General features: G+C 40.9%; 2 protein-coding genes across 2 annotated transcripts; one reads left to right on the top strand and one right to left on the bottom strand.

Moving 5' to 3' along the window:
• Positions 1 to 963: 963 nt before the first annotated feature.
• On the top strand, positions 964 to 8,136 carry LOC117538798 (protein regulator of cytokinesis 1-like). Its single transcript, XM_034204694.1, has 14 exons — positions 964 to 1,117; positions 1,571 to 1,703; positions 1,790 to 1,912; positions 2,010 to 2,243; positions 2,327 to 2,497; positions 2,622 to 2,771; positions 4,060 to 4,207; positions 4,310 to 4,446; positions 4,541 to 4,636; positions 5,344 to 5,490; positions 5,589 to 5,699; positions 5,807 to 5,899; positions 6,343 to 6,504; positions 7,687 to 8,136. The coding sequence occupies exons 1-14, from the start codon at positions 1,107 to 1,109 to the stop codon at positions 7,747 to 7,749; spliced, it is 1,779 nt and encodes a 592-aa protein (XP_034060585.1). The 5' UTR covers positions 964 to 1,106; the 3' UTR covers positions 7,750 to 8,136.
• LOC117538810 (ubiquitin-associated protein 1-like) lies at positions 7,979 to 22,671 on the bottom strand. The gene is made up of 5 exons (XM_034204716.1): positions 22,558 to 22,671; positions 21,462 to 21,962; positions 21,191 to 21,361; positions 8,560 to 8,661; positions 7,979 to 8,459 (listed from the first exon to the last, which is right to left on the bottom strand). The coding sequence occupies exons 1-5, from the start codon at positions 22,669 to 22,671 to the stop codon at positions 8,325 to 8,327; spliced, it is 1,023 nt and encodes a 340-aa protein (XP_034060607.1). The 3' UTR covers positions 7,979 to 8,324.
• Positions 22,672 to 23,259: the final 588 nt, after the last annotated feature.

The following is a 23,259-nucleotide window of genomic DNA, read 5'->3' as shown; positions in this document are numbered from 1 at the left end:
CTGGTTTCTCCAAAATTACATACCCCACCTTTAAACCGTGTTTTCGTTGCCTCCCGTTCTTTGTTCGTAGCTAATCGGTAAACATAAGTAAAGGCATTAAAGAGTCCACACCAGGGGCCAACATGGAAGGAAACATCCATTTAAACTCAGTTTGCTGCTGTGATGCTAGTTCAAGCCAGATACTTGGCATCTCATCTTGGGTGCAAGTTCATCAATGTTTGGGGTCAGGCTCTGAGCTGAGGTGCTAGTGGATCGCCGGAGCTGTATTATATTAACATTAACATGCTTATTGTAGTTGTAAGTGCACTGCCTAGAGTTGTCGATTCTTGTTCTGTTTTCTGTGATATATCTCAGACTTTCAGTTGCGCGCTACTAAAGAGACGCGCTACCATGGAAACCAAACAATGGTGTAGCTGTATTAAAGTCCGAGTGGAAACAGTCCTGAGTAAATCTGATTTTGTCAGAAATCGGGATAAATATGACCCCGGGAGGAAACCGGGAGAGGGCAATGAAATCGGGAGTCTCACGCGAAAATCGGGAGGGTTGGCAATGGCTACACCTGACCGGAGGCAACAACATGAGCAACACAACAAACACTGGCTGAGTCAGACCCAGACCAAAATAGACTGGGAAACACAGACCAAAGGCAGGTTTTTAAATATATGTCTGAAACCGACACATACAACTGAAAAAATGAATTAAATTAAATTATGTTTATAGATAGACTGACCTACCTTATTTTAAAGCACACTTGTACTTTTTTTTTTTACTCGTTTAAAACAGTTAGCTAATCCTTTGGGGAACAAAATATGCTTGCAAAAGCAAAAGGCATGATTTAAAACGGATTCTTAATGTATGGATCGGAAAATAGTATACATGTTTTTCGGCTCAATCCATGAAACCTGTGTATTACATTTGAAATGTTTAAATAACAACCACCGCCCTAAAAACAACTTCAGGTGACGTCACTCCAACCAGCCAATCGGAGCCCAGATGTGGTTTCGGTGCAGATTTCAAATCCGTAGAGTGGACAAACGAACCGTAGAGACTTCATAGTTAGGACCGCTTCTGCGTTAGGAAGATTGTTTTGAGTCTGCAGTGGAAACATGAGAGTGAGGTTAGTAACGTAGACTTTGAATATGAATTGGTTCTAAATTGTTTACACTTAAACAATATTATTCAGTTAGCACACATATTTCCTTATTAGGCTGTGGAGATAAAGCTAGCTAGCTTTAGCTACATTGACACAGTTTGTGTCATGCTGGGACGGAGTAGCCGTCCGTGTATGCTGCAATGACTAAGTTTAAATGGTAATTAAGTTGAATGCTATTCTAACGCTCCAGCTGGTAATATATAACTTTACAGCTAGCTAAGCTAATGCTACACGACAGCTTAGGGGAGCTAGCATACATCAATTTAGCCCAGCGGTATCTAACGTTAGCCCTCTGCTACTGACAGTCCGCTAACGTTACTTGATTTGATATTATCCTCTAACGTTAATATTGTACTGGTTTGACTGCTAACAGGTGTTTTTAAACGTACCCGTCACACTGCTGCTTTTCTTTTCCAGTGAAGTCCACGCAGCAGAGTCTGTTGCTTATCTCAACAGAGCTCTGGTTAGGCTGAAGGATATTTGGGATGAAATCGGTATTCCAGAGGAACAGCGCGTACAGAGAACCAACGATGTCCACAAGCACATTAAAGTGAGTCATCAGTTTAAATAAGATGTCAAGTCTGGACTTACGGACGGAGTTTACAAATGATTTGTTGTGTTACTCTTGTCCTACAGGGGCTGTTGGACCTGATGATTACAGAGGAAGAGCAGCTAAAGAAGAGATTAATGAAAAACATTCGGGAATTTCATGAAGAGCTTGCAGAGTTGTGCCGTGAACTTCAGCTGCCTTCCTTTGAGGTACAGTTTCGTTCAGGAATATATCTAGGTGTTTTCATATTACTGTCTGGAAAAAAAGTTTCTTAAATTCTTGGACTAACTTTCTGGATTCCTCAAGGAGGAAGAGGGCTGCTCCATGTTGCAGATTGAGAAGAATAACCGTACACGTTTGGAGTTGATGAAGGAGCAGAAGAAGCAAAGAATGGAAGAGCTAAAGGTCCTCCTGGGACAAGACCGTGAGCTGTGTGACATTATGTGCACTACCCCATTTGGCATTGACCAGGCCGCCATCCCATCACTGAAGCAACTTGAGGCATATCACGCCTACCTGGATGATCTGACCAAAGAGAAGGTGTCACTGATGTTCTGCTCATTTTAAATACTCAATGCCTTTTTCTTATAACGGTTGGAAGTAAACTTGAGTTATCTTTTTAGGATTGTCGTCATGATGAATTTGTGAGCCTCAAAAAGGAGATCTCCGTATGCATGGATGATCTGGAGCGGCATCCAGAGACCCGTTTTGAGATGGATGTGATGTCTGAGGACGAGGAGGCATTTTGTCTCTCAAATGACAACATTGCTGCCCTTAAAGTTCTCCTCAGTCAGGTGAATTTCAAACATTTGTATCTTAATGTTTTTGAATCTGATTCTCTGGTCAGATTAAAATAAGTCTAAAACAAACATGTATTATTTCATAGTATAATTGATTGTTTTATATGCTTCCTTCCAGTTACAAGAAAACAAGGCTGAGAACAAGCTGCGCTGCTCATCTTTGCGCATCACCATCAAGGAGCTGTGGGAAAGACTTCAGATTCCCCAAGAGGAGAGGGAGCCCATCTCTGAGCATATGGTCTTGTCAAAGAAGAGCAACGTTGAGGCAGTAAGAAATCTGAATTATTTGAGCCCTTACATCAGGGGTCGGCAACAGGCGATCCGGACCCAGACGCCGACCTATACGTACCCGGACCTATAATAAATACATTAATAGGGGATTTCAATTTTGACAGGGCGATTCTATTTTAACCGCCGCCGACAGGGGGCGAAAGAGACGAGGGAGCGATACAGGGAAAGAAACACAGAAGAAGAGACGAGAGCGCGGCAGAGAGGAAAGTGAGTGAAGAGAATAGTTAGTGATACAGGGAGAGAAGCGGAGAGTGAACAGGCGTGTTAGCGGCAGACAGGGAGAGACAAATAATTACACATGGTGCTCTCCAAGAAGAGGAAAGTGGACAGAGAACAGAGCTTTTAACCCTGAGTGGACGGACTCATTCATGTTCATCCTGCCACTGGGAGCACAGAACCAGTGTGTCTCATTTGTTCAGAGACCATGGTGCTCATTGAAAATGCCACTATGAAACAAACCACAAAGTGTTTGACCAAACATTCCCTCTCAAGTCAGAACTGAGGTCACAACAGTCTCAGAGCCCAATATGATCAGTCCACCAGGATCAAAATTAAAACTAAATATCGTTCCAGCGCAGGCTAACCGAGGCTAACCAATGAGCACCTGCATGTGTGTATGAGAATGGCCCTGACACCATTTACAAACTCCTGGCAGGACAAGCTCCAGCTCAATTCTCGCACTGAATACAAAAAAGTGAGTGAGGGACTGCAATATAAGACGGAAAGAAAGAGAAACTTTAAAACTGTTAAATTGTTATGATGTGTAAAGACTGATATTGTTCTATAATCGTCTGAAACTGTTAAGTCATGATGTGAAACGGTTAACAAAGAAAAAGGGAAACTCAAGTTGCTGCTACACTTTATCTAAAATTAAGCACTTTTAAGATGCACACATTTTCAAAAGCTATTTTATTTATTTTCTCTATTTTATTTTTAAATGCAGCCCGAGAGGAACATTACACATATCCACAGTATTTACTGTATATCTGTAGAGTTCAATGTTAATTGACAATATATATTGTTTATGAATTGTACTTTATTTATTTGATTGGCAGTCAGTTGTTGATTACATGCAGATGTTGATGCAGGCTACTTCAATATATATCACACTAATTCATAAAGCAAGTTAGACATTTTGATGTTCCGGACCTTTGCATGGGGAGATTTTCTCTAACTGGACCTCGTTGAATTTTAGTTGAATACCCCTGCCTTACATTAATGATTTCAGACAAACAAACTCATACATTAACAATGTGTCTTTCCAGCTCCAAGCTGAGCTCCTGCATCTAGAGGTGCTGAAAATGCAGAGCATGAAATCTTTTATTGTGGCCATCAGAGGGGAGATCGCCCTTCTCTGGGAGAAATGCTTCTACAGCCAAGAACAGCAGCAAGCCTTTTTTTCATATCATGATGGTAACTATCTGCTGTTTTCTAACAAAGCCTGTACACCTAATGTATATGCTGTTGATCATCACAAAGGAAATGTGGGTCTAAGTGCACGTTCTCTCTACCCAGATGACTTTTCAGAAGACATCCTCCTCCTGCACGAGGCAGAGGTCAGCACGCTGAAGAAGTATTACCAGGACCACCAAGAACTCTTTGAGGGAGTCATGAAATGGCAGGAGAACTGGACCCTGTACTTGGAACTTGACGTGAGTACTATTTTTGAATATAGTATGGCAGCATTTAAAACAGACTTTTCTAGGTGGTTACATGTAAGGATGTATGTGCTTCTCTCCCTCTCAGAAAAAGGCCAACGACCCTGCAAGATTCAACAACAGAGGTGGGAACCTTCTGAAAGAAGAGAAGCAGAGGGCTGACCTGCAGAAGAGCTTGCCTAAGGTTAGGAAGTGTTTAATTGTATACTTTGCTCAGTAATTATAGAGCAGGATTAGTAATTAACTGTTTTAAACTAATCAAAAAGCTGTTGGTAGGGATTCAAAACAACATTGGATAAACTAGCAATAAAACAAATGAGCTCAAGCTTACCACACGTTTGGAGGCGTGTGGTGCAGTGGGTTGTGCGTTGGTGTTCAAACCCCACTGCAGTCAGCATGTCGTTGTGTCCCTGGGCAAGACACTTCACAAACTGACTTTTTTTGACATGGAAATAATTTTTTAAGATTGACAAACATCATATGTGTAATTCGTGGCACAATTCAAACGGGATCGAAAGATACGTTTTCTCTCCCCATTGACTTCAATACATACTTTTTCCGAAATAAGGTCCCATGGGTCGGAAGTAGATGGGCGGGACTTCGCCACTCTATAGAAAATGAGAATATGGAAAAATATTTGCATTGACAGACTATTGGCTCTATGGTTTTCTTTTAAATATAAATAAAAAATTATAGATTCCACAAGCAAGCTGTTTTTCATTAAGTTTGTGGAATTAAGCAAAGCCAACATTACAACCCGTGTGTGAGAGAGCCAGGGCCAAGGGAAGCATGATTATCAAAAGTGAGGAACATGTATAGTAGAATGAGACAACTGCAAAAGTAAACATAACATGTCAACAAGGTCAAATGGTAGTTTCCTGTTTGTTTCAGTTGGAAAAGAGTCTTAAAGCCCAGATTGATGCTTGGGAGCAGGAGCACGAAAAGGAGTTCCTGGTCAATGGACAGAAATTCCTCGAGTATGTGCAGCAGCAGTGGGATCACCACCACGCTGAAAAGGAGAGGGAGAAACTGGAGAGGGTGTGTTTTATCTTTGATTTAAAAGGCTAAATCAAGTCTTACATTTCTTTGTCAAAGGGATTTTATATGACTATATTCTTCTTTTTTGTTTAAATTAGCAAATGAAGAAAATCAAACAGATACAGGAAGACATGTTGTATGGAACTACAATGAAAACACCAACCAAAAGGCCGATGGGAGGGACTCTCACACCTGGAAAAGTGAGAAAGGTAAGATGGTGCTGCAATTTTATTTTCATTTATTTCATCAACTGACTATACCTCAGTGACTGAATAGATTTGAAGGTTCACCCGGCCTTTTTCCTTCTGTCTTTTAGCTCAATGGCATCTCCACCATGTCCACTCCTAACAGCTTCCTCAGTGGAACGTTCCAGTCGTCCAGCTCCAAACCCCCTCTGTCAGCCAGCAAGGTAAGCCCCCTGTCTCTCTGACCCCTCACTGACCACATTCACCATACATTTGAGAGCCTGTTGGATTTTGGATTAATTAGCAGGCTGCAATATTGTCTCTGTTTTCTTTTACCTGCATATGTATGTCAGGGCATTTAAGCACCACACGATGTATTTTTGTATCTCACGTTTTGTCCTTACTGATCAACACCTAAGTATAATACGTTTCAAGTATGCTGCAGACCATGACATGGAGATGGAGAGAGAAACAATGGGCTAGAAGTGAGCCCAATTGTAATAAGAGGAGGCTCATGTCATATTTTATTCTACTAAATACTGTGTGAAGCAATCGTTTTTATTTTATAGTACACATGTTCTGTTTCACCTCTGTATGGTCATATCGTTTGGTCAAATGAAAGGGTTGGTGAGAAAGCACATTTTGATTGAAGCTGCTCTTGTTGCAGTTATCCGTCCTGCGAACCCTTGGACCTCCAAGGACTCCCCGGAGTGCACTAGACCGAAACAAGGAGAACATCTCTCATCTTCGAAACACTCCAGGAAGCACACCAAGGTCTCAGGATACTCAAGAAAACACCATCATTGCTGGCTCCTATTCCGACTTTACGGTATATACATTTTTATATCGATTTAGTGAATCCCTTAACCCAAAACTCCACTTAAGTACTCTAGTGAAGGAAATGACTGCATTACCCTAGATCAGTACTATGGCTACATTCCATTTGAACTAGGGCTGCACGATATTGGAAAAAACTGACATTGCGATATTTTCTTCCCCTGCGATATAAAAAAATACAGGAATTGAAGAATTTTTTTGTCTGCAAACCATCCTTTCTTGAACTTTAATGCTATACAATTGGTATTTTTTAATCTATTTAACCGGATGAAGGATTTTAGTCACTGACTTCTGGATCTTAAGTTATCAGAGCAACAAGCTGAGCTAGCTCGGTGATCCTGCTGTGATCTGATTAAGAATGGTTGTGATTGGTGGTTTGCTGTGCATGCAGAGCCTGCATGTCACTCAAGTATCCCTGACATGAGAGCCGCGCAAGTTTTCCTTTTGTAGCAAGCAGCAAAATAATTGTAACATGACGTGTTTGAGTTACTTTGCCTACTTAATATCGCACGTCCTAAAAAATAAATAAATAAATCGCACATTCTGCGATGTCAATATCGCGCATAATGTGATTATCGTCATGGCACGATATATCGTGCAGTCCTAATTTGAATGCTTAAGAAGTTATCCTCTGCCGTATGGCATCACTGTCAAGTCCTACAAAATGACCTAATGCATGTCTTACGGAAGAGTTGTCTCTTTGTATATACTTGTACCGGATCATGTCATTTTGGATGTACATTAACCATTTTGGTCATCATCAAATGCATCATCTAAAAGGCAATCACATGTACTCTTAAGACTGCATAATGTTTGGAAACTGATATAGACAATCCGTATATCCCTAAAAATACACATCGCAGTATATTTTCATTATTTTTAAATCATTACAAGATTGTGAACAAATAAATCAACTTCGCTGTAAATCCTTAAAACAGTTCCTGACATCCCATTGGCTCAGTCATTTGTAGCCGAGGCAACAATGACATTTTCCAACATATTTCTTGAAATCTAATTGTTTTCCAAAGTGAATGCATACAGAACATACGTTTATATTACTCTCTATATAATAAGCATTTATATTCCCATGCCACAACAATGAATGCACATACAGACATTTCAACTCCTTCCATATTCAAAAAAACATACTGAAAATGTTTCCTTTTTCTTTCAGAGAGACCTCTCGAAGGCTTCTAACTCTGACATAAAGTTGAACTCGACAGTCAGCCATCAATGAGGATGCTCTCTGGCGCTGCAGATCACCTCTTTACGGCAGTTGGGTGTCATTTTTATAAAGAGGACAGGAGGGAACCTTAATATAAACTTCTTACCAAACATGTAAATATTTCACTCTGTGTGACTGTCATTTCCCTCTGCTTTATGTATTGTTGTGTCCAGCTCGTGGTATTTGTAAGAGGGCTTTTTATCTGACTTTTTTTTCTTTCAGGAGTTACAGCCTTTTTTTAAAGAAATGCTGTTAACCATATCTAGGGCACTACTTTGTGTTAGTACGTTGCAGCTAGCTATTGCACCCTGACTTTATTTCTCCAGCTGGGATGACGGCTAAATCTTCAGTGTTAATTTTTTAATCAACCTGTAAATAAACCTTTCGGATACCACTTATGATCTTTTTAATGTACATTCATGTTTTCATACATACCGGTGTGGTTGAATTGCACAGGTTGTCAGAATGAGTCTGTTGAAGGATCTGTTATGTATTATGCTTTGGGACTACATCAATAAATATTATAGTACATTTCTCAATAATTAATAATACATGCAAACTGGAAATAGGGGGGGGGAATGTTTTGTTTAAGTCATGCGTGTCATGAGTTCCTCCAGAGCCCTCTCTCTGTGATTTTCATGAACAAGCAGCACTTCTTTGATTGCACTTTGCTGGAAGCCCATCTCATTAAACTGAGTCAGAAGGTGCAGGAACGCCGCAGCCTGAAAAGTAAATTATTACAGTTAATACTAATACTTATTAAAGGTTTGCTATTTTTGTTTTGCAATCTTTTTTGTTTGAGCACTGCTGAGTGGGAATCACCTTGCTCTCACAGTTCTGAAACATCTCCAAGGCCTCCTCCACCTGAGCCTCATCGTAACCCAGAGCACACAGGCGCTCACTGGCCACTAGGTATTTTAGGAGCTGTGGATTGCAGAACAGATATTTATAAATCAGAAATCCTTCAAATGTCCCTCAGCGGGGATATTTACAGCTCCAACAGCAAAGGGGGACATTTACAGGGTCACAACAGTACATTACATTACATTGCATTTAGCTGACGCTTTTGTCCAAAGCGACTTACAATAAGTACATTAGTACATAAGTACGGGTTTATTGCTGATAAAAGGCAACAATAAAGAGGTAAACCCAGTAATAAAATAAATTCACATCCGTGGTATAAAAGAAACAAAACATATAAAGGTATTGAAAAAAGTAGTCTGTTATAAACAATAATTTCTAAATAATTAAAGTGTGTATTGCAAATGGCATTGATTATTACACATGAGTGTATCAGCAGGTAATAAAAGAGTATTGCACATAGGGTTGGTTAATAGGCTGATATGCTAGGTCTTGTCAAAGTGCAAAAAAGCACGAGGACACATCTCTATATAATGTTAAAACGTCAACGGGGTTTTTAACCTCTTAAGCCCTGAGCCTGTTTTTCAGGTTTCAGGCTCGAAAATGACACTAACACAACAAAGACTATATCTTCACTTCTAAAAAGGGGTAAATTAATAATCTTTTCTCTCAAAGCAAGGTTACATCTGTGAGTTGGATGTAGAAGTGTCAGAATTTATTTTAAAGTAAATTCAGATGGAACATAGTAAAAACATGTAAATTCTAATGTCCGCCTAAAAAAATTACTTATAGTGAAAAGCCACCCTTGAATGATGGGTTAGTAGACTAAAAGCTTTAGGAATCCAAACTATAACATATAAGTACCCTGTATCAAGATTGATGCAAAATAAGTGAAATTTGACCTTTTTAGAGAGGTTTGGAAAAATAAAGTCCAGGCGGACTCACCTCTGGGTAATTTGGGAACCATCAGTTCCATTTGAACTTTTTCACTGTAAAAATCATTTTATTACTTTGAATTATCACTATAGGTATTCATTCCATCCAAATACAACTGTTGTGAAAAAAATAAAAACATACTCTGTTATCCTCTTAGGCCCCACGGACCCGAAATCGCGTCATTTGCAGGAAACAACGTCTAAGGAACCTTAATATTTAATAAACTATGAATATTGTATATCCATATAACGGGAAAAAACTCATTTAACTGATCTTATTCATTAATTTTTTCAAAAAAAACACACAATGCTAACAGTGAGCCTCTGAATTAGCCCCAAGCGAAAAATGCTAACCTATTACTGCACCGAAAATCACTCCTAGCTCCCTTATTACTTATCCTAGCTGCACATCGAACACATTGTTTATGATCGTAAAGACACAGAATCTAACGGTGCCCACCTCAACCCTGAAAGATACAAACTCGCGACGTTATCAACAAAAACGTACATCAAAACAAGTGGCGCTAGGTACTAACATGCGCTAGGCTAACATGGCTCACCTTCCTCTTTGTCTGGTCTAAACTGGTCTTCAATGGCATTAAAACGATAAAAAAACGATGATGTAGTTAATCCATAGGTTAATATCCAATGTGGCTGTGTCCCCTTTGAAATGTTCTGATAATCTATAAGCAATAAAACTGCAATTCCGTTATCTACTGTCCGCTCTGTGTTCCGTGCGCTCTGGGTCCTGCTTCCTTACGTAGTAAACAATAAGTAAAGTCTGCTGCGTAATGTACTTAAGCTGGCTGGCATTCTTTATACTTTACGCAGGACCATATCTCTGGAACCCATTGGTCGATTTGGGTGATTTACACCTTTTTATTAACCATTACATCCAATAGAATCGATGGGCAGTTCCAAAATCCATGTAAACATTACCATTGCGGACGTAATAGAGAAGCAAACGAAACATATCTGAAAGTACAAGCCTGGACGGCAAAACTTTATACCCAGTATATTGCCATAAATATGATGATGGATTATCAGTACAAATTTCTACGTGACACAAAGACATTGGATTAACCTTGAGCGGTGTTTTTATTCCGTTGAACACAACTTTTGATCACAAATCAAAAAAGGTAAGACGTAATTATTGTAATATTTTTTAAACCGGATGTTGTTTACTCTCTCTTTTCTGGCTGATAGCTCCAGGAATTCGGGGTCCTACAGTGATGACATTACATGTGTGGAATCTGTGGAGTCTCAGCTTTAATCGGTTATCTTGTTTGTGCTGTTACGATAAGTAATAAGGGCATTTCTACCAGGGCCGTATTCACCATATACATTGGGGGGGGGGGGGGGGGGGGGGGGGGGGACATCCCCCCCAATATTCAGATACACTCAAAATGTCCCCCCCAATAAATAGCAAAACATTGTTTTTGATTTTTTAATTAAAATAAAATTGCTATTCTATGACTTCTTTATTTGTATACTTGAAAATCTATATTTTCTGTTATTGTGAACTTCACCAAAATGATATTTCTTTTCATATGTAAATTAGTTCCTTATTTTGTACCCGGTGATGTATTTCGCTGTTGCACGTCTGAGTCCACCTTCAGTTAGCTTGATGCTCCAAGCAGGTCAGTCATGTTTTAATTTGCCCTCCATCAGTTCTGGTATCTTTTCTAGTTATCCCTAAAGTAATCTATATTATTTTATTTCGTAATCGTAATGTTAATGAACCCTCCGGTTTAGCTTCTTTGTGTAAGTAACTTGTAGTTCTGATGTTAAAACCGAACTTTTCAGGAATAGTAGCTAACTAGCTGTGGGCTAGCTGGTTTCAGTTGTTAGCCAGGGTTTGGCGGGCTAGTGTCAGCTATGTGGAAAATGACGGTGTCGTTTTGGATGTAATCCAATAGATATTTATTCATGTGGATTATTTCTATTTTATTTTGTAATTTGTAGGGTGTGGAAAGATTTAAAAACTGTGATGTGTGACTCTATGGAATACCAAAGGTGCCAGAATTAATTAAATAATAAATACTCTACAATTATTATGAAATAGTATTTCATAATCGTCAGAAGCATTTAAAAGACTAATTATTTTTAACGCATGTGTATTTTTTGTCCTCGGCCGCCCCGTAGTTTCAGAGCGCATCGAGTTTAAAATACCATTTACAAGCTGATGCTGACAGCCCCGCTCCTGCCGTCCGCTTGCGGCAGACCACACTTCCACGCTCACCGGCAGGCACCGACTGGCCATTGGGAGGACCGGGAGGGTGTGTGTATGTGTGGCGCGTGCGAGCGAGAGAGAGAGAGACCTTACGTGTATTGTTGTTGTTAGCATCTGGTGCTAGCTAGCTGCGCTAACGGATATAAGGAGCTGTTTCAATGAAAACAGAGGAGCGACATTTCGCCGACAACTGCGCCGAGCACTTGACTTTATGCAGGCAGCCAGACAGTGGGACATTGTACGAAAAAGTCAGCACACTCAGCACGGATAGTGCGCGCAACATGATTGCAGCGTCCAGGCAGCTCCCGTTCGAGCATAATGCCTCCCACACACACACCACACACACAGCACACACCACCACCACACACACACACACACACACACACACACACACACACACACACACACACACACACACACACACACACACACACGACACACACACACACACACACACACACACACACACACACACACACACACCACACACACACACACACCACACACACACACACACACACACACACACACACACACACACACACACACACACTACACACACACACACACACACACCACACACACACACACACACACACACACACACACTTTTTATTTTATTATTGAATGAGAGAGGTTCCAGGTTGAATTGAGGCGAATATTTGTAATGTTCAGAGGTTGTTGTGTTTAATATTCATGAGAATATTTGTCATTGTTCAAATGATAATAAACATTTGCATATAGCCTATTTGTCCACTCATATGTTGATAAGAGTGTTAAAAACTTGAAAAAATATTCCTCTAAGGTACATTTAGAACAGATAAAAAATGTGCGATTAATTTTCGATTAATCGCGATTAACTATGGACAATCATGCGATTAAATATTGTAATCGACTGACAGCCCTAGTTTAATTATCTTATATCCAGCGCTGCTGACCCGTATTCATCACATCAGCAACTGCAGATCGCCGAGGTCAAGCTGTAAGCATAAGCAAGAGGAAGGGTGGCAGTGACATTAGACAGTTTTTTGGGCAGCCTCAAAAAGAAAAAAAACTAAGTTAAAGGGATAGTGGAAATGGAACCTCAAATAGTTTCGTTTTAACTTATATACAAGCATAATTACGTACCAAAACAATCACACCTGATTAAAAAAATATAATAATTGCCTTACGCATGTTAGAAGCACTTTATTGCAGCTTCCCCGAAGTTTTTTAGAAACTAAATGTTCGACTCAGCCAAACCGGAAGTGACGAAAACTCAGGAAGACGATACGATAACGAACTATGGCGTCTATGCAGAATGAACGTGGAAGGGCAAATATACCAGACAAAGAAGAAGGATTGTACGAGGTATCCAGTGATGATAGCGAGTCAGAAACATCCTCTCGGCTTTCCTACGAAAATGTCGTTTTAGGAACTGAATCCGATTCAGTAAGCGACGATGGTGAGAATATTGAGCCAGACGATGGACCATTACGTCCTTATTTGTTCGAGCCCGAGGTGATGGTTCACGGCATGGGCAATGGCGAGGATGACCAGGACCAGGCGCCAGATGATGCACAAATAATCTTGACTGGTAGGTCCCTAAGCATAGCTCACGCATCTTAAGATCACCTGTAGCCTTTACAAATATTAATCATTGTTAACCAGTTAAGCCAGGGTTGCCAACTTTGGGTACCTGGCTGGAGTGAGATTTTGATATCATGGGTTTAATTACACATACGCACAAAATGACTGCTATCGTGTCAGTAGCGGGACCTTAGCATATATACAGGATATATATACAATATATACAAATACACAATATTGGACAAAGACTATAAAGGACACACAGTTTAATTCACTAAAGAAAGTCAAACACATGTTTGTTTCCACTGTTTTATTATGTGCCTGTCGCGATAAGCAATTAATTGACTTATCGTACGATAAATAAAAATGAACTCGATAAATTGCCATTTACATGAGGATGTGACTAGCAGTTTGAAAGGATGTACTTTTCTTATTATTATGTCAGTGTTCTAAAATGGTCATACAACGGTGCCGACAATAATTTCCAGGAAAATGTATCCAACAAAATTAATTGTCGTGAGAGGCCTATACATGAAGCACGCACACACACACAAACAAATCTACAGACTTACTCCAAACTGCCAAATATATTAATTAACACACTCTCACTCTCATACTCTTTGATCTATTTTGGCCTAGAACAATAAGCAGCAGACTTTTACTTTTTTTATAATTTCTACTAGATCTTAGATCTGCGCATGCGCAATACGGATAGGCAGTTGCGGCACAAGAGTATTTTTGTTGGGTAATCTATGGTAGGCCCCATACAGTGGTGGGGCTCAAGTCAGTATTTGCAATGTAATTACACGCTCCCCTTGACAGTGAAACGCCACGCGTGAGGGTTAGATTATTTCCCTGTCTCAATCCAAATTGAACTGTATGAAATAAAAAGGCACATTTGTCTTGTAGTAATTAAAAAGGGCGACCTGGAGCCAATCCTGCAATTTACCCACAGGTGAAAGAGTTAACATGCTGCAAATCCAACCCCTGCAGGGGGGTCTGGGGGGATTCTCTCCCAGGAGATTTTTTGAAATACTAACATAAAATACACATTCTGGTACTCTCTTGAGAAGAAAAATAAATAAATCTATTACTACCCGACATATTTAAAAAAAAAATGAATGCCATTTTAATTTTGTGTTACTTTGTTCTGAAAGCTGAACCTGCTGCTCCTCACAGAGGGAAGAGGATGTGTGAATTACTTTACATTTACATTGTTCTGTGTGCCAAAATGAAAGACAGCCCACACACCTATCAATCATCAAACCGTGGGGTCTTATTTCATTACGTGTTGATTTCTATCAACACGTAATGTGTATCGATGTATATAGAGATGTACTACAGCAAAAGTATTCTCCGTCGGGACTTCCTGCAACAACACCACGCCGTTATCTTGATTCTGATTGGCCAGAAGACATTATCAAAGATGTTCTATTGAGAAGACGATCACTACGTGACAAAAGTTTTCAAAACCGTTTCTAATCTTCGGTATTCTTGTTTTTGGCGTGAGAATAGTTTGGGCAGAGTGAGAGCGTGAGATTGAGAGTGAAAGCGTGTGTCACACGCCAGATGCGTGAGAGTTGGCAACCCTGGTTAAGCCCGAAGGTCCCCCCAGTGGACCCCTCCCACAGTTTTTTTTCTCTCACATGTCTCAGGGCTTCTTAACATTTATGAAACTATTAATGTTTCATACCCTTTTAAAGGTAAGAAACTCCGCTAACTGACAATAAGAACAATTGTTAGCTAGAAAAAACACAAGAGTAATACCAAGCCTTTGAATTAGCATTGAGCGAAACAATGCTAACTAATGCTAACACTTTTTTACACACAACACACGGTGGAAATGCCCTTATTACTATAACTGCACAAACAAGATATACGATTTAAAGCTGAGACTCCACAGATGTAATGTCATCACTGTAAGACCTCGAATTCCTGGAGCTATCAGCCAGAAAAGAGAAAGTAAACAACGTCCGGTTCCAAAAATATTACAATAATTACGTCTTACCTTTTTTGATTTGTGATCAAAAGTTGTGTTCAACGGAATAAAAACGCATCTCAAGGTTAATCCAATGTCGTTGTGTCACGTAGAATTTTTTACTGATAATCAATCATCATATTTATGGCAATATACTCGGTATAAAGTATTGCCGTCTTACAGTCTTATAGTATTACCTATAGTGAACATTTCTGAACAAATTTCACCCACTGACGACGAATGGCTGGGTTTCTTGGAAACGCATGAGTCGATACGCCATTCTCTGCATTTGCTGTCGCACTACAGCCATACAAAACACATATATTCACCATAATAAAGGTCGGCTATTCACATGCAAATGCTATTGAATGTCCGCCATTGTTTGTGCCCGTCTTCCTCTGCTCTCGTCATCACCCGAAGATTCCCGACGATTCCCGAAGTATTTCGTTTCATTGAGAGGGCGCAGTAAAATTGAAAATAAAATGAAACTAGGCGCATGAAATAAAAAAAAATTGTTTATTATGCTTATTTTTAATACAAATACATAAGTTAAACCACTATCCCCTTTAGAGCAGTGAGAAAGTGAGTATTGTTACCAGTCAGATAGCTTGTTTACTGATAATATTTTCTTCCATGTTCACTCTGGTGTGTTCAGATGAGAGAGAGAGAGAGAGAGAGAGAAGAGAGAGAGAAGAGAGAGAGAAGAGAGAGAGAGAGAGAGAGAGAGGAGAGCAGAAGAGAGAGAGAGAGAGAAGAGAGAGAGAGATAGAAGAGAGGAGGAGAGAGAGGAGAGAGGAAGCGAGAGAGACGAGAGGAGAGAGAGAGAGAGAGAGACGAGAGAGCATGGTGGCGACCAGACAGGGAGAGTGTGCGCTGGTGACATGGAGGTAAGTCAGAAAGGGAGCTATATTGATGGTTAAGACAGAATAATGACAACATAGCAGTCTAATGTTAATGTACAGACTCCTGTGTCCCCCCATATGTATAATGTGTATCAACAGTCTTTCTAGTCAATAGTTTACTGATATTTCTTCCATGTTCACTCTGGTGTGTTCAGAGTAAAGAGAGAGAGAGGGAGAGAGAGAGAATGTGAGCATGGCGACCAGACAGGGAGAGTGTGCGCTGGTGACATGGAGGTAAGCCAGAAAGGAGCTATATTGATGGTTAAAACAGAATAATGACAACATAGCAGTCTAATGTTAAAGGGGACCTATCATGCAAAATGCACCTTTGTACGTCTTTTAAACATGAATATGTGTCCCCGGTGCGTCAGGGAACTCACCAAGAGTCAGAAAACACAACCCTCTCTATTTTCCTCCGTGCACAAATCTCTAAAAAAGGGGCTGCAATGGATCTGAAAAAAACGGATCCAGATTGAGCACCGTCCTGACGTCAGGACGGTGGCGCTACGGCTATTGGGCCAACTCCACCAATCAGGAGGAGACAGCCACGTGCTTTGCCGTTCTAAAGCGCTGGAGAAGCTGTAGAAGCTGTAGTACATTTAAAAGGCCAAAAGATGGTGCTGTTCTCACTGAATCCAAAATGTCAGGCTCAGTGTTAATTTGAGCGAAATGAGGAATGGCTAAAATGCATGATCTGTTTGGTATTTAGAAAAAATCTATATATAAATATGCCTTATATAGGTATGGTCCTACACTATATTATTCAAATATAGCATGATAGGTCTGCTTTAATGTACAGACTCCTGTGTCCCCCCATATGTATAATGTGTATCAACAGTCTTTCTAGACAATAGTTTACTGATATTTCTTCCATGTTCACTCTGGTGTGTTCAGAGTAAAGAGAGAGAGAGGGAGAGAGAGAATGTGAGCATGGCGACCAGACAGGGAGAGTGTGCGCTGGTGACATGGAGGTAAGCCAGAAAGGAGCTATATTGATGGTTAAGACAGAATAATGACAACATTTCAGTCTAATGTTAATGTTAATTTAAGATGAGATCATCCTCATATGTATTTCAGATAATACCATCAAGCAGGGAGAGTGAGTTTGACAATGAGAGAGAGAGCAGCCAGGCAGGTGAAAATGAAGGTACAGGAAAGGAAGGGGAGGAGCTTGGACTTTGCCCAAATCATCCAAATGTGAAAGTCATACCCAGTCAAACCCTATCAAATAGAATACTCTACTTTCAGGAGAAGTGGTTTGAAGATCATACATGGCTCCATTACAGCCCCTCTGTAAAAGGGGTCCTCTGTTTCTATTGTGCTAAATACTTTGCAGCACAAAAGTCTAAGCTTGCGTCAAAAGCAGATTCAGCGTTTGTCAAGACTGGTTTTAACAATTGGAAGAAGGCACTGGAGAAATTTAGTGTGCATAAACACAACCAGTGTCACAAATGAGCTGTGATGACTAGGATTCAGGAGCCAGAGCCAGTTAATGTGCAACTTTCACATGAGCTTGAAAGACGGCAGCAACAAGCAAGAAGAAATCTGATGAAGATTGTTGAGGGTGTGAGGTACTTGGTGCGGCAAGGTTTGGCTTTTCGAGGCGATCAGAAGGAGAGTGGGAATTTAAGCCAGCTTCTAAAGTACAAGGCAACGGGCGATGCAGAGCTGACCTCCTGGCTAAAAGGTGCCCTCGATTTCACCAGTCCGGAATTGCAGAACGAACTGTTGAAGGTGATGGCCAATACAATCATCAAAGAAATTGTGTCGGAAATAACATAAATGCCAGTGGTCCAGTTCGCAATTATCATTGATGGCACCCAAGATATATCAGGAGTTGAGCAGGAGTCAATATGTGTGCGCTTTGTAGATGCAGATCTACAACCAAAGGAAGAATTCCTGGCCAAGTGTCATCAACAACAGGGCAAAATATAGCCAAGATGGCATGTGATGTGATGACGCGCCTACAGCTTCCTCTGTCTCAACTCCGAGGACAAACTTATGATGGTGCCGCAAACATGGCTGGACGATTGCAGGGAGTACAAGCCATTTTAAGGAAAGAACAACCGCTGGCTGTGTATTGTCACTGTGGTCCCCACTGCGTGAACTTAATTACGCAGACTGCTTGTGGAGCCTCTCCACTAGTAAGAGATGCAATGGGTCTGGTCCATGAATTGGGGGGCTTCTTTAATCAATCTGGCAAGTTCAAGTTGATTTTCCAGAATATCGCAAAATCAGAGCATGGTTCAACTTTCACCTCATTAAAGCCTCTCTGTCCCACCAGGTGGACTGTACGTACCCCAGCCATCCGCTCAGTTCTCAAGCAGTATGAGTCAGTGCTGATGGCCCTTGAAGAAATGGCATCATGCAGCTCACCTGAAACTTCAGCCAAGGCCAATGGTCTTCATGGAACATTTCTTAAAGGGAACACTGTGCTCTGCCTTTTAATGGCTGAAGACCTGATGGGGGATTTGGAGTGCCTGAACACCTCCCTGCAGCTTAGGAAACAGACCGTTTCAGGCATGTTGGAGGCTGTAGACCATGTCAAAACAAGCATGCAGGTCAAACGAACGGAGGAGCATTTTGATGTATTGTTCTCGAAAGCAACTGCTGTGGCAACAAAGTTGGACCTACAACCAATTCAGATCCCTCATGTCCGCAAACCTACAAAGCGTTACACCGGTCAGGCTGCAACCCATATCCATCCCGATGCCCAGTCCTTGTACAGAGTCCAATTCTACAATGCCTTGGACACAGTGAATACTCAATTCATAGAGAGGTTTGAACAAGCTGGATTCCACAAGCTGCAGCAGCTTGAAAATGTGCTGCTACACGGAGACATGGACAAGGTGGTAGAAGAGTATCCTGAATTTGAATTCAAGACTACTGCAGGTGCAGCTGGCCATGTTTGGGGCTAATTACACCTATGAAACAAGCTCAGATGTTGCTAGCATTATTCGAGAAATGGTGCCAGAGGTGAGAGGTCTCTTCGGTCAGGTGGAAGCTTTAGTAAGGCTTCTGTTGGTCGTCCCTGCCTCTTCTGCAGAGGCTGAGAGGAGTTTTAGTGCCCTGAGGAGGCTTAAGACATGGCTTAGATCATCGATGAGTCAAACGAGGCTGAATAATGTGGCCATATGTCATGTGCACCAGAAGAAACTGGACAGACTGGACCTTGAAGGAATATGCCAGTCTTTTATCAGTGCCAACGATAAGCGCAAAAAGGCTTTTGGGTCCTTTACTTGAGGGTTGGGCTTTTTGGGCGGGTGTCTGGGAGGAAGTTGGGGGTCTTTTTGATTTTGAATGAGCGGCAAGCAGCTAGTGCGAGTCGTGGCTGTAAAACAAAAGGGCAATAAAGTGTTCCTGTTTCTACTGAAATTGCGTGGCACAGACCTTTCTATGGATTGAAATGCTTTAATGTGATTATGGTTATAGTTGTAGCTACTTTATTCATCCCTAATCTCTGCCATTACAAACAACAAAACAAGAAAAGCTAAACTAGATAAAATAGGGCGATGTAATACAATGCACAATTAGACATTATGGTAAAACATTTTAACCAGTTAAGCCCCAAGCCTGTTTTTCAGGTCTCAGGTTTGAAAATGACATTCCCAGAACAATTGACTATATCTTCACTTCTAAAAATGGTTAAATGAATAATCTTTTTTCTCAAAGCAATGATAAACCCGTGAGTTGGATGTAGAAAAAGTCAGAATCAATATAGATGTTTTTAAAGTAAATTGAGATTGAACATAGTAAAAAAAATGTAAATGATAGTGTCCGTGCAAAAAATAAACCATTACTTATTGTGAAAACCACCCTTGAATGATGGGATAGTAGACTAAAAGCTTTAGGAATCCAAACTATAACATATAATAAGTACCCTGTATCAAGATTGATGCAAAACAAGTATTTCCAAGGCACACCTTTATATGATCATAATAGTTATACAAAATAAGAGAATAACAGAATAACAGGTATGAAATCATTCCAACTCATACTACAGTTTAAAAAGGGAGTGATTTGTAAAATATGCATAAAGAAAAAGTAAATCTGTTCAGTTCTGTTTCACATGGGTGTTGTTGAGATGTATCCATAGATCTCTTTATGTTGCTCTGAAAGTGCACCAGATTGATGCTTTTAACTTCAACATTTAAAAAAAAATCTTCCCGGGGGAGCATGCCCCCGGACCCCCCTAGAGGAGGTGAGGTCCCCCGCCCGCCCACACCCCCGTCAAATTGTCCCACCCACATTGAGGATGCTTCCTACACCCATGCCTGAGACACAGTTTTGTGACTATTGTTGTGTTTTGCCCCCACATGGGGGTTTAACAGGTTTTCAAGTATCCAATGTGTTAGTGATTTTTTATGTATTTCCCTTTAGAATGGCAGGCAATTAGTATTCAAATGTGTATTGAATTTTTGGTCCCCCCCAATGTTGCCCCCATGAATACGGCCCTGATTTCTACCGTGAGTGCTGTGCAAAAGTCCGTTAGCATTAGTTAGCATTTTTTCGCTCCATGCTAATTCAAAGGCTTGGTATTACTCTTGTGTTTCTTTTAGCTAAAAATGGTTCACATTGTCAGTTAGCTGAGTTTCTTACCGTTAAAAGGGTATGGAACATTAATAGTTTCATAAATGTTAAGAAGCCCTGAGACATAGTCTCGTAAAAAAACGGTGGTAAGGGTCCACTGGGGGGACCCTCGGGCTTAAGAGGTTAATTGAATATGTTTACCGACTGATACTTGACAGGTCACAAACAAGCTGTTGTATAAATAAGACCATTTGTTGCCAGGTAGTGCGCCCACACATTAGTCTAAGTAAAGATCTGCCGAAATGAACACATGTTCGAAGATGTGAGTTTTATTTTTAACATTATGAAGTCTTTGAAGGCAACTATAAAGTATTGTATTCATGCATTATCAGGGTTGATTAAAAGCACAAAGACTAGATCATATGGAACACGCAGTGGTGTCTACCTTCTCTGGGCTGTGGTAGCCTGTCCTTTGCAGAGCCAGGATGGCGGTGTGTAACGGGAAGCCCCTCTCCGTGATGATTCCCAGGAGCTCCCTCTCCTCCTGACTCAGCGCTGACAACAGCTCTGCTGCGGAGTCAAAGAAAACCCCCCGAGAGCCTCCGGTCCTCTGGGCCTGGTGACAAGGGAGGAATAGATACAACTATTGCGTTATAAAGAAGAAGAAACGAAATGATGAATAGTTTTCTCATAGACTGGGACAGAAAAACCACAACCTGTCTGCAGTTTTTGACAAGGGGCCCAGCAGAGGAGGGTCTTGGCTGCCTGGGGGTGATTGGAGCAGGGGTGGTCTGGGAGTGTTTTCTGCCCAGTGAGCGCTGCCTCTTCTTGCTGCTCTTCTGTGAAGAGGAAGGACCAGGCTGTGTGTCTTTGACTCTCGAGAGGGGCACTTTGGGTGCAGCGCTCCGGGGCCGCTCTCTGTTCATTATGGAGAAATGGGGGGGGTCTTCAGCGGAGGAGGCTTCATTATCCTCGTGGTACCCATCTTCCTCCTCAGAGTCAGAGATGAGGAACCTGACGGTGCGCTGGTGCCCGCGGGGGTCTGCAGAGTTCAGGCTGTGGCTGCGGGGTCGAGGGGCCCACATCTCACGGCTCCTGCGATTGGCCCTGTGGCTTTCCTGAGGGCTGCTGAACATCAGCCAGTAGGGGGGGCAGGAGGGGGTCTCAGAGACTGGCTGCTGCCCGCTTAAGATCCATTTCTCCAGGTTGAATTTATACTGGAGGTAAATAAATAAAAAAGAAGATCTTCAGCAACAAGATGTATACACAGCAGTCTTAGTAACAGGTGTTACTGATACTGATGGCTCCTTTACATTCAATTGTCTCAGTAGGCTAATTAAAACCCGGACCCTGAAAATGACACAGGTAATGGGATTCATCTATTATTTATTTACAGCCAAGCTTTTTCCTTTGTCTCATACCACCATTGTGTCTTACTTCAAAAACACTTCAATAATAAATGCAAGAGAAAATGCATGAATTAGAAAGTCATATTGTGGTTGTATGCCTCTGCCATCAAGCTGCAGCCTTAATTCATATCCGATCAAAATTGAATCACTTTAATTAATTCATCATATTAGACATTTGTGTGGAATTGTCGCAATAGACAAAATCTTGGCCAAAACGAAAAAAAACGTCATAAAAAGTCATTGTATAGGACGTCATAGAAATGGATTTATAATGATATAAACTACAATGAGAAATTGATTTAGAAAATATGGTAAAGCCATTGAGTCAAACTTCTCACTGGCATTGAATTGACCCCAGTAAAACTTGAAATCTTAAATATGTTGATGTTTCATCAGATGAGACCTCAGTGTCTCGCAGTATCCGAGGGCAGTCTGGCAGAGCGATGTCTGGAGCCGTCACCTCCTCCTGCAGCGGGCCCAGCAGAGTCTGAAACGGGACGTCCTCCAGAGTGCTCATTGTCCCAACAAACAACCTTCACCAGAGAAACAGAAAGAGCTTCTGAGTTTTAAGTTTTCAAACCAGAGCTTCAGCGAACTTGTTTTAATTCTTACCTTTGTCAGCTCTTCTCTGAGGTCCGCACTCAGCCATCTGAAGAGTTGATGGTGAGGAAACACAAAGACATTATCGTACGTGATAAATCTCATCACTAAGCCTCTGACATCATGTGAGGAGTTGTTTACAAATGCACAGGTACAGATTAATTTAACCATGTATACAAATAATGATATGCAAGACTAACATAAAAATGATTAACCAATAGCACAAATTAAAATATAATTTTTACTATTATGTTTATATGAAGACACATTTTCGTATGACTTTTTAATTTGAATCTCAATTTTCCCTCGAAGGGGATTAGAGAGTGCTGACGATAATATCCAGAGATTAGCCGATTACATAAAGCTGACAGCGTGGCAGGGTGGAACAACAAGTGATGTAACAATTGTTCATATTTCATGCAAATGTCATCATATGGTTTGCAGTAAAAACATGAATAGCAGTGATAAGATGTTCTTGTTTTCATGGACACTTTATTTTTAAATG

This window comes from Gymnodraco acuticeps, unplaced genomic scaffold (assembly GCF_902827175.1).
Source record: "Gymnodraco acuticeps unplaced genomic scaffold, fGymAcu1.1, whole genome shotgun sequence".
Lineage (NCBI taxonomy): Eukaryota > Metazoa > Chordata > Actinopteri > Perciformes > Bathydraconidae > Gymnodraco > Gymnodraco acuticeps.
This window is presented reverse-complemented; position numbering and strand designations above follow the sequence as displayed.